Below are 12,118 nucleotides of genomic sequence, written 5' to 3' on the forward strand. Positions count from 1 at the left end.
ACCTCATCCGTCTGGTCTCTCTGATATCTTGGGGCCAATATGGTTATAAAGACACTGCAAACAAGAAATTGCACTGTAGCACACAATTAATACACTGTAGTACACAATTAATATCAGAGAAGTTAAATCTGTTTTCCACTGCTCTCCTGTTACTTTGTCTTATGTTATCCTGCAGTTTAGTTGATAATGGGAGGGTTGGAGGAGAAGCATCTTCAAAAGTTTAGAGTATTAATGCATGGTTTTCCAAGACTTAGGTAATTGTCTATTTGTAATGCTTTGGTCCTTTAAAAATAAATCATTTGTTCATGTGTGATAGTAAAATATTTAAATGTCTGACTTTGTTGCCCTTTCAGTTTGTGTGCATCCACTGCAAATCTTTCTAAACATGAGGATTTGCTGTTGGTAATTGGCTTGTTAGTAGATGTGTGAAAATTTGCAAGTTACTGTAGTGAACATAACCTTGAGATTTTTCTCACCTATTCATCAGTATCTCCATACTTGTGAAATAATCCTTTTGGGAAATTAAATTGTAGTGTTGGATGAAGATACCAAAAACATGGTTTATTTTTATATGGCACTGAAAAGCATAATAGTGCTTCAAAGGCAAACAATAGCCCCTGTCCCGAAGAAGTTACAATCTAAATAAAAACAAGTGGCCAGAAGGGTGCAATACATGGATTTTTATTTCCCCCTCTCATTCTTTCCTGCGTTCCTTTTTATTTTAGTCCTTAGCTATTTGTCTTTACTCGTTTAATATAAACCTTAGTCTTTCTATTTAAATTTTTATTTTTAAACCTTTTTTTCATTTTGTGTTTTTATTACTGCATTTTATCTTTTTAATTTTTTTTCTTTAGGTATCCTCATCCTTGTAGTATCTGAGTATTTTTAATCTGTTGCTCCAATTCTTACCTAATTGTTTTAATCTTTCCCTATATTTTTTAGCATATTGTGGCAAAATTACGTCTGTAGTAGAGTACCTATTCTTAATCTTTCCCTAGCTGACCACCTTACCAGCAAATTTGATATTTGTAGCCTGTGTATTTTGATTCTATAAATTATATTAGTTGTGGCTCAACTATAAGCTCTTTGAGGCATAGGGCCTGTGTTTGTGTGTTGAGGAGCTCTAAACAACAATGTTGCAAGAGACATGATTTTAATTTTGAAATGAATTGCGGCCAAAAAAGTAACCTTAATTTTTGTTTCCAACAGTCAGAGCTTGAATAATGATGGAAAATTTATTTTTCAGATTGACTGCTTGTTCAGAAGGCGAAATAACAACAAACAACCTTAAGCAAGTCACCTTGCTTATATAAATTTTATAAACAGCTTAATTTAAAGGGTTGTCACATGTCTATGGCCAAATATTTGAAAAAGTTTTACCTTTTTTAAAAAAATAGGTTAAATTTCTCAAAACCCGAGATGATGATTCTCAGAAGTGAATTTTTTGGGTGCCCCAGTTTTTGATTGCTCAACTGTAGACACCTTGGAAAAGTCTGATTTTTTTCAGTGTGTTGATCATCCTATGAAAATTTTTAAAGATGTCCAAGTGGAGGAACCAAAATCACTGATCACTTTTGACTCTCGGCCATACGTTCTGTGAAACAACTCAAATGCTTAATTTACAGTCATTCCTTGATTTTGCTTGGTATGATAGTAATAGACAGGATGTCTGATTAGAGAGAGATGAATTGGTTCATCTTTACAAGATTTACTTTGTGCAAACACTATTTTTGATGTGAAATTATCTGTAACTTTGAAAATATTGAAGGCACAAAATTATTTCAGTATTTCTTTTTATTTTAGGATTTTATAACAAGAAGCAGCAACCTTTTCATCGAGTGGAAGACGAAACAGTGGAAAAGAACTGTGTACCATGTGTTAGTATATTGAAGAGTGGGAATTCTTGGTTTAGTGTGTTTTTGGATTGTAAAAAGGGAAAGGAAAGGAGAGAGTGAAAATGGGAAGGAAGAAAATACAAATCACAAGAATAATGGACGAACGGAACAGACAGGTGAGAAACAAAGCTTCCATATGAATAAGTTCATGATTAATTCTTTTTAAAATGGGAATGGAAAAGTTGTTTTCACCTGAGTAACATAAGTTTCCTGTGGACTCTGGGATTTGTCTTTCTGTGTCTGTGAATAGCACATTGAAGGCCACTACCAGAATACAAATTAATATTAATATTTGAATTTAAATAATTGCAATATTTATTTGGCAAGAAATAGTTCTCAATTTATTTTACATTTTGCTGTATAACTAATAGCCCTGCTAAAATGGTATACTGGGACTTGCATGCTGATTGACTTGTTTGAAGATGTTTGGAAAAATCTGTTTTTCTTTATGCTACTGCTATTTGGTTGAAAGAACAACCCTTGTAGTTAGTTATCTTATACCTGCCATTGTTTGTGTCTGCTTATTACACTAATTCAGAAAGGATGTGTTGAAACTATTTGCTGCTGCTTGTAGGTGAAACAAATGTATCCAATCATCAACTATGATTTTAGATATTGTGCTGATCCCTGCATACATGCATATGATTGCAAGTTGTGCCTCTGAAATAAACAACTCCACAGGGGATAATTTCCTCAAAAATTGAAGGGTGAAAAAGGCAAGACTACAAATAAAAGTATGTTGAACTGTGTGTGCTTTGCTTCTGAGAGTGGTATAGTGAAAGTAGATTAGTTACTTCTGTTCACACTTTTGTATAATAAAAGAACATGGAAGCATTCAGTGAAATTGAAAAGGTGACAAATAGACTGATAAAAATAAATTCTTTTTCCACGCACGGTTAGCCTGTAGAATTCATTGCCATGACATGTCGCTGAGGGAAACATAGGATTCAAAAGGGGATTAGACATTTTGTATGAATAACAGGAATATCCAGAAGTATCATAGTTATATGCGTGCAGGATTTCTGGCACCTCTTTTCATGCATATGCTACTAGCTACTGTAAGTAAAAGAATACTATATTAGATGGATCACTGATCCGAACCAGTATGGTAGGCTTCTAGGTAGGCGGTAGGTTCTGAACCTGGAGAAGAGTGAGTAGGCCTTTCAGGCAACCTTTGCAGCTTGCCTGCATGGGAAACTTATACTGGAATAATGTAAATTGTGAATTTTAATTTACCTGCTGTAATTTTACAGGTATAACTCCCATATGGACGTTCTTAGTCTGGTATGAAAGGGACTTTTTCTGGTTAATTTTGTCACTTTCTGGAGATGCTTTAAGCTAAACTGAAAAAGCCACATTTATTTTTGAATAAGATTGTCCACGCAGAGTGTTTATACCAATATAACTATAATGACTTAACTATAATTGTATAATTATACTGGTATAATGGAACAAAAATTCTCATGTAGGTGAGCCCTAAGGTGAGATCCAGTTTCAATTCTAGTCGTCTCCTCATCCTGTTGCTACCCTGGATATCCTCAAGAAATCACACAGTTTCATAAATCAGCCTAACAGTACACTATAAAACTGAAGCTGAAAATTCTTGTTCATGCTATGATTGGTACAACTTGTTACATAGTGTGTTCCAGTTAAACACTTCAGTTTAGATGGTGTCTGTTGTGGTATTCCTTCCACGTGTGTGATATTTTCCCCAACCCAAATGGGGTTCTGTGAAAGGGTTGGGTGGTAAGTGAGGAGAACACACACACTCATATTCACAGTTGCACTAGTTTTTTTTTTTTTTTTTAACTATTCTGATTTTTGGGGGTTCATCTAGGATTCTTGTAAACTTTTTTGGTTAGCCCTAGACATCAACATTACAAATAAATTACACTGACCATAAATAGCAAGGATGGTACCTTTTGAACGTGAACAAAAGCCAAAGGTTGTGTTTGATTAGCTGCAATCACACAACTATTATATGTTTAGATGTAGATAAATCACTTAAGTACACATATTAAAGTACACTAGTAACTTCTGGCTGTTCATTTTGATTTTGTTCATCTTGTTTGAAATCCTGGAGGAGTTCTCAGTTAACTTATGTCTCAGTTCTTGCTATCAAATTTGTGCCAACCAACCTTGCTTCTTGTATAACCATGAATAAGCCATACTCTCAATCCTAATACTTTTCTGGGTTTTTTACCTCAAAGGTAATGCAATCTAAGATTTATTGTTACGTGGGAGACTGGTTGGCTCCTGCCTTCTTGTATTGCTTATGTTCCAAACATTAGCCACTTGTATGTTTGCCTTTGTTGATGCTAAATATAGATGGCTAAGCTCTGACTCTGGGATTAATTCTCTAGCTGATCTGTTGGCTTGCCTCTCCAATTGGGTCTAATGCCGTTTGTTCTAGTGACTAGGAAGATGTATTAGGCTTTGGTGCAAGGCTGGACTCTGACTTGATTTCTCCTTGTTCCACAGAAAATCAAAGCTCCATGCTAAAGTAACTCTTGTAGTCAGGCAATTCAGTTCCCCTACATCGTCTTCCATCCGATGCATCCGATGAAGCGAGCTGTAGCTCACGAAAGCTTATGCTCAGATAAATTAGTTAGTCTCTAAGGTGCCACGAGGACTCCTTTTCTTTTTGCATCTCATACCAGTGTGCCATATGAAGCGTAGAATATATGGTAATATATGAATTTGGTTTCTGAGTAAGCCATTTCTTTGACCTAAATAATGAAGGAATCTAGGTCTCATTTTACTGTAATCTGAGAGCGTAATGCAGTAGTTAAAACTGTCATGTTTGTGTTTTTTCTCTATCATAACTAGCTAGCAAACCATTCATGAACATGCATATTAAATTCTGATGTGGCTGTTTTAATGCATTTTCATTTAGAAATGTTGAGTAGAGCATGGTAGTGCTTTACTTACGTGACCTGATTTTATAAATTCACAGGGGAGAAAATCCTTTATCTCTTCAAAAGTGTTTTCTTTTATATAGGATTATAACTGAGCTCAAAACAGAATATATCAAACTAACTATTACTCAAGGGGATTATAATTAACATGAGATGCTCATTGTAGTAATTAAGAACTCTTATCTGCTTACATGAGCTATAGGGCATTTATATTCATTAAGCTGAAGAGAATAAAGTGCAGTAAATTAGATGTCAAACTGAACATTACTTTTGTTATCAAACCTCTTCACTAATCAATACTGGAATCACTTTGAAGAACTTCTTAACATTCCTGTGTTAAGAAACATGTTTTGTTGAATATTTATGATTTGTAAATATCAGAAAAACGGATCGCTTTTTTAAAAGGACACTTAAAAGTAAGGAATTAGTATTCTGCCATTTCAGATTTGTTATTATGAGTTGAATCTTTACCTATTATTTATTATTTGCATGACAGTAGTGCCTAGAGTGCTAGGCATTGTAGCAGCACATAGTAACAGATGGTCTTTACCTTGAAGAGTTGGTAATTTAAGTTGAAAAGGTAGTGGGTGAGATGGTAAACAAAGGTGAAGTGACTTGCCCAAGGCCCTATGTGGGAATTTATCTACTGAGCCACATTGCCTCTCATGGCAATGCAAATATTCCCAAACCCTGGTGAGCTTGCCTTCTGTCTGACGAAGAGTAACAGCAGAAAGATACAGACCTGCTGTTTTTCTGGAAATCTTCTTCTTTGCAATGTCAGAAGAAGAGGTATTGGAACAAATTATATTTTAAAAAAAGTAGTGTCCCTGGGCCAGGAACTGTAAATTCCATAGTTCTGAAAGAGCTGAATTATGAAGTAGTGAAAAGTATACAATATCTTATTAAAAACAGTTATTGTATTGGAGAACTGGAAGGTAGCAAAAGTTATGCCTATATTAAAAAAGGCTATAGGGTAATCTGAAGAATTACAGACCAGTAAGTCTTACATCTGTATCTGGTACATGGGTTGAAATGATCATTTAAAAATACAATAATAAAACAGTTGGAAAATCATGATGTGCTAAGAATCCAACCAGCAAGGTTTTTGTAGGGAAACATCCTGTCTCACCTACTAGAAATTTTTGGACATGTCAATAATTTACTGGATAAAGGAGAACCATCTGACATAATTTAATTAGATTTTAGAACTGGGGGAAGCCTCTACTACAACACAGCCAGCTAAAACAGCTTCCAGTGTATTATGCTGTATTTTAACAAGGCTTTTCATGACTTGAGTTAAAGTACAGGCAGTCCTTGACTTTACTATGTTCGAGTTATGACGAATGGTACTTACGACGCTTCTACAATGGCATCCTGATTTGATTTATGACTATAGGTTTCGAGTTTATGTTGCTTGGTCCCACAGTGGAGTAGATTGCAGTTTGGAGTTCTGATGTTCCGATTTACGACGCAATTGTAAGGAACCAATTGTGTCATAAGTCCAAGGACTGCCTATAACTCAATTGAGTAAACGCAATCGAAAAGCTCACCCTTTTTGCCTATCAAGAGAAGGCTTATGTGCATGGAAGAATCCCTATCTCCTTCCCCTCTAGACTCTTCTGTACCACTTTTGGGAAGTTTAATGTGGCATTCTCTACTCCCTCTCCTCTTCCTCCCCTATTCCAAGAACAGCTTTGTTCTGGCTCGAAGTGGAGGTGCTGGAATACCAGAAGACTGTTCTTGCAGTATTTTTGCCCTGATCTAGAAGCAGGTAGCACTTGAGCTCTATCTAAAACTGGTTCTGTTTTTTTTCAGGGCAATTTTTTTTTATCCACCCCACACTAAAGAGATCCTGACTGGATAAATAGGATTTCCTGGGAATGACAGTGAAACTGTCTAGTACTTCAGTAGGATAGATTATGGGTGGTGCTCAGTGTTCTGTTTTTCTGTAGCTAGGCATAAATCTTGTAAAACAGATCCTACAACTTTTTTGTCAAATTCTCCACACAGTATATCTTTTTGGATAAGTCTCATTTTACCCCACCCTGTTTGCTTATACTAAAGACATTTCAAATAATTGTTCATCTAAATGTGTGAGATTTGGAAATACACATTCACATAGGTATGTATAAAAAATTAAACATTTGATTAGTAGAATTAAGATCACGTATATTATATTTATCTTAGTGTAGCTTTGTTTTATTACATCTAAAAATGTTTAATTTTGTTTTTATGTAACACCCTTTTAATGCCTTTCTAACCTCGAGACATAAAATAGCAAAGAAAACTATCAGTTAAGGCTTCAATAGCATTCTTTAAGGAATATATGTTTGTAAAATATTGAAAAAATATGTATTTATTAGAAGGTCCTACAATACTGAGTAACTGTTCAAATGCATAATGCTGTATTCTTTAAACACAAACACAGATGCAAGCACATTAGTGAACTAAACATTTCTCCAATGTAACCTTTCCATGGTGAGGCTGAATCTGATTAGAAAATACTTCTGGCTTCCTGGGCCTTTAAAATCCATAGAAATTACCCCAAGTATGTTAAGAACATTAAAGTGTTTTATACAGAAACAGATGTGTACATCAATATCTGGATACTAGGCAACTTTGCAGTGCAAAAATTGGCTGATTGTGTGTCTAACTGGCCATTTGCAAGTCCTTGTTGAATGTAGGATTTGCCTATGAACAAGGATATATTTCTAAAGCCCTACTAAAAACTTGACCATGTAACAATATTTAAGTTTGAATGGACTAATTTTATTCTGATATTTTATCTTCATTTTCATACATTTAAATGGCATTTTTTTTTGCCATTTTGTTGACATTGTTTAAAATGTGGTCTCTATGCTCATGTTAATATTGTAAGTCACTTTAATACATTCTGTATTAAATAACTCTTAGTATCTTGAAATAGTGAAAATCTAGATCAAGGTTACTCACGATTGTGTTAAAGTAGTAATATTTTCATCAGCTCATTGGTTGTCATCTGTGTCCTACTGGGGAACAATTGCCATCATTATGATGGTTAGAAAACGTACAGTACACACAGCATTTAAAACCAATTAAAATTTTAGTAGGGTAAAGAAAAACCTATTGTGACGGCCTTAAGTTATATTAATCTTACTGTCTACAAAATGGAGCCTCACCACCCATAAAACTGCTTGGTTTTTATGCTGTATCCCTCCATTAATATTTAATTACTATTGTATGACACACATATTTGAAGAACTTGAACCAATTTTCAGTTTTAAAAATATGATTTATTTAATAGTTTGTGAAATTTCATCCTGATGCAATTTGAAACCAAGATGAGCCTGGAAAAATCAGGGGTTCTAATGGGAAAAACAATTCAGTCTAAACTTATAGCAGTCCTGCTTGGTGCCATTATAATTATTCTCCTAATTGTAAATTATGTTATCTGGATCATCTGAAATTTGGTGATCTACAAAGAATGACTAGATCATAACCTCTAATTGATGCTTATCTAATTTGCAGGCTATTACTGTTTTGCAAGGTGTATCTTGCATGACTTTAAAAAAAATATCCAAATGCATCAAAAACTTCATTTTGGATAGAGGGGAATAAAGACATGATATTATCCGGTACAATGTATTTGAGTGTTAAAATTGTTCTCTATTTAAAATAGTGAAAATAGTGTACTAACATAAGTTAGTTTCCTGTAATTTTGTTGTTCTAAAGCTTTCCAAAAGTAATTCTTATATGTAATCATTCAGAAACGTGTTTTTAGTCACTACCCTTTCCTTTCTTTCATTTTGTTTCACTTTCTGTTGTGTATCTATTTCTTTCCACCTCCCTTGTTCATTTACTTCTATTGTTTCATTTTTAAGAATAATTAAGCAGCTGTTTTGAGGTTTCAAATCAGGCTTAGTGCATTATTATATCTGTACAAGAAGGTGCAGTTATATATAATATAAAACAGTGGAATACTAATTTTGTATAGATTCCCTTAATTAAATGATAGCCAATCATTTTCAAACATTTAAACTTCAATATTACCTTGGTCTGCTGGGGCTGAGAGTCGCATCCATCTTTCAGATGAGGAAAACTGGGGAACGAGGTCAATTCACTGGAAGAGCAAAAACTGGGTTCCAGGGAAGTCTGACCCAACGGCTTGTGTTCTAATCACTAGACACACTGCAATAAAATGGTGAAATGGAAGGAAGACTCTGGTCGGTTAGAACTCTTACCTCACAGACAGTATGTTAGTAGTCTTAACAAATGGCAGGCTGCTATATCTTTCATCTAGAAAAAGCATGCAGGGACAATGAGTAATAATTCCAACTTTTATCATTGTCTGTTCGAATATATAAGTAAGCCCCAGTAAGTCCAATGCCTTGCATATTCCATTTCATGTAGCTTGCTAACATCTGCAACTACAATATGAATAGCTTTCCAAAATTCATAAGAAGAATGAATGTAGAAACTTTATTTGACATATGTTGCAATGGATTTTCAGATGGACACAAACACTTTATTTTATTGCTTTATAGGAAACTGCAGACACTGGCCAACAACCATTTTAATGAAGAAATATATATATTGTTTTAATAAAATGGCTATTGGCAGTGTGCTGTGTAGCTTTGATGTCTGTCTCTTTCCTTTAATGATAACTCCTACCAGGAGATACCAAGAGTACGGAATGTATTTTACAGTGTAGTTGGCAGCAAAGAGGCAGCGCTAACAGAGCTTTACTTACGGAAAAATGGCTTGATGTAGAGGGTGTGTTGATATAATTTCCTCACTCAGCTTCCACAGAAAACTCAAATTTGTCAATCCAAACAAATTTTTTACACAGGCTTGCTCAATATGAAATGTAGATACCAATAGTTTAAAAACAAACCAACCCTAGGAGCCAAGGAAAACATGTTTTAGCAGTGGCTCATAAAAATATTGTTGTTCTGACAGCTGTTAAATATAAGGTGTAGTGGTTTATGAATTTGTAAAATGGCAACGCCAGTGCAACTCCATAATTAAAGTTGAGTTGAGTGGTGTACTTAAAGAAAGGATTGAAACTGTTGCTATGTATGAAATGTACAGCACATTGTCCTCCTCAAAATACTTACTCTGAGTGTAGAATGAATTTCTTGAGGATTTAAAAGTAAATTTGTTAGTTTGTTAAAACTGACTAAAAAATAGGTCCTTTAAGACAGTGGTCTCCAAAGTGAGGTGCACAAGACTATCCATGGGGGTGCGCGGCAGGAGCACTCCTGGACCTTTGATTCTTCGACGACACTGCTTCTTCTTCTTTTTTTTGCTTCCCCAGAGCTGGCCCTGCGGGTGTGCGATTCAAAGAGTTTGGAAACCCCTGCTTTAAGATATGTAGTACTTGGTGTCAGACTTGTTTTTGTCCCCAGTGATTGTAAAATAGACTCTTCAGAGAGTTAACTATAAAAGGGACATTTGAAGTCTTGTGCCTAGACTACATTTTTAAAATGTTTAGTTAGAATTAATGGTAATTTTTCCCGATTATTCATAACTGAAAGTTTCTCCTTCAGCAGATGCAGAAGAATAGTATCTACCTCAGAGAATTCCATGGACTCCTTCAAAATGCTGCTGTCTCCTATTGTTCACAGTGTGACTGAGACTACAGATTCCCTTTGGTTAAAATGACTGGTGTCATTCACCTCTTTCTAGTGTTTCTCTCTGTCTCCACACAGCATATAGGATCACAATTTTCCTTTGAAGAAAGGTTAACTTCACTTTCATTCAGAAATATGGGAGTTGGTGGCTATTTTGAAAGTGGCTTTTGTTATAATTTTCTCTGAAGGAGAGGAGATGGTTTTATTATTTAATTATATTAGTACCTGGGAAGATAAGCTGAGGTTGGGGCTCCATTTGTGATCTGTATGGAATGAGAAACTGTTCCTCCCCTGAAGAACTTGCAGTCTACATAGACAAGACAGACAAGGGGCAATTGGAAAGGATATAACATACAAATACAAAAGAAAGTGGTGTTGGTTTGCAAACATCATGTTCTATGGGGTGTTCTTTTTTGTGGGGGTGGGGTTGTTAGGGTTTTTTTCTTTTTGTAGAGGGAGGGGACTTTTAGTTTTACTTTTTTTTTTTTTTTTTTTTTTTTTTTTTTTTTTTTTTTTTTTGCATGGAGAGGATTGCGAAATGGGGAAGTAAGTAAATGGAAAGGCAGGAAGGGGAGACAGTGAGGGAGATGAGGGAGGTAAAGCAGGCATATAGAGCAAGTGGTGTGAAGCTGATATGAAGTGACTGCAGGAGTAAACAGTGTTGCCTAATGGATAGAGCACCAGTCTGGAACTTAGGAGACCTCTGCTCTGTTCCCAGCTTTGGGCAAGTCCCTTTACCTCCCTGTGCTACAATGTTGAATGATGCTTACCACCCTTATAAATTGCTCAAAGATGTATGGATGAAAAGATCTATAAAAGAACTTGATGGCATTAATAAACAATAACAGTTGCCAATCAGCCCAGGGAAGAGATTGTCCAAAGGAAAAACTGGGAAAAGACGATGATGATATCTTTGGTGTTGAAGGACCCTGCTGGAGTTGCTTCTGTGATGTCAGCTGAGTTAATGGCTTCCTCCTTTCAGGAGTTTCTTTCCCAAACTCCTGCAACTGTGGGGGAAGGTTCAAATTATGTGGATTTGATACAGCCTCTGCCACGCCCCTGGGGTGTAGCCCCCGCTTGCTCTCATTTCTCCCTCTCCTGCCATCATGTGGCATGTACCTGCTGATTAACTTTCTATTATGAAAACTAATGGCATAATTTAGCATTCATCCTAAATATTTCTTGTCATAAACTGCCTGTTATACCACAGCTTCCCAACAGAGACTGGGCAAGGAGGGGGAAATGAGGGGACAGGGAATGCCGGGGAATGTATGGGTTATAGGATGGAGAAGTGTGCAAGGAAGTGTGGAGTGTAGAAGGGAGATGGATTCAGAGGAAAGTAGGAAGATATAAGACAGAGTGAGAATTGGGAGGACATGGGTGTGGGGGAAATTGTTCCAGACAGTCTGACAGCTTTAAAGAAGCAAAGTCGCTATGAAAGCAGCTTAGCTGGACAGTAAGCTCTGGCTGTGTTGGGCTGCTCCAGAGTGGCATAAAGCAGCCAGAGCATACAAATGAATTTGGCCATAAAAATTTAAGTAAAAATGATTTAAAGTTCATACTTCATAACTTTATATAATTGGAAACATCATATGATAATATCCTCATGGTTTTTTTAGTGTTCACTTCTGAAATGTTATCTTAGAGAAAAATTGACAGGCACACCATATTTTGATGCAGTTAAATTGAAAGT

At 35.6% G+C, this 12,118-nt stretch overlaps 1 protein-coding gene across 15 annotated transcripts in view; it reads left to right on the forward strand.

Annotated features, from left to right (window-relative positions):
* The window catches only part of MEF2A (myocyte enhancer factor 2A), a 160,066-nt gene that overhangs the window by 59,193 nt on the left and 88,755 nt on the right, over window positions 1–12,118 (forward strand). For all 15 annotated transcript variants that reach the window (XM_043494576.1, XM_043494572.1, XM_038418269.2 and 12 more), the window contains one exon: window positions 1,804–2,011. In XM_043494576.1, the coding sequence (XP_043350511.1) occupies window positions 1,958–2,011 (54 nt within the window). In that variant the 5' untranslated portion in view covers window positions 1,804–1,957. The remainder of the gene's footprint in view (window positions 1–1,803; window positions 2,012–12,118) is intronic.

Source organism: Dermochelys coriacea, chromosome 10 (genome assembly GCF_009764565.3).
Source record: "Dermochelys coriacea isolate rDerCor1 chromosome 10, rDerCor1.pri.v4, whole genome shotgun sequence".
NCBI lineage: Eukaryota > Metazoa > Chordata > Testudines > Dermochelyidae > Dermochelys > Dermochelys coriacea.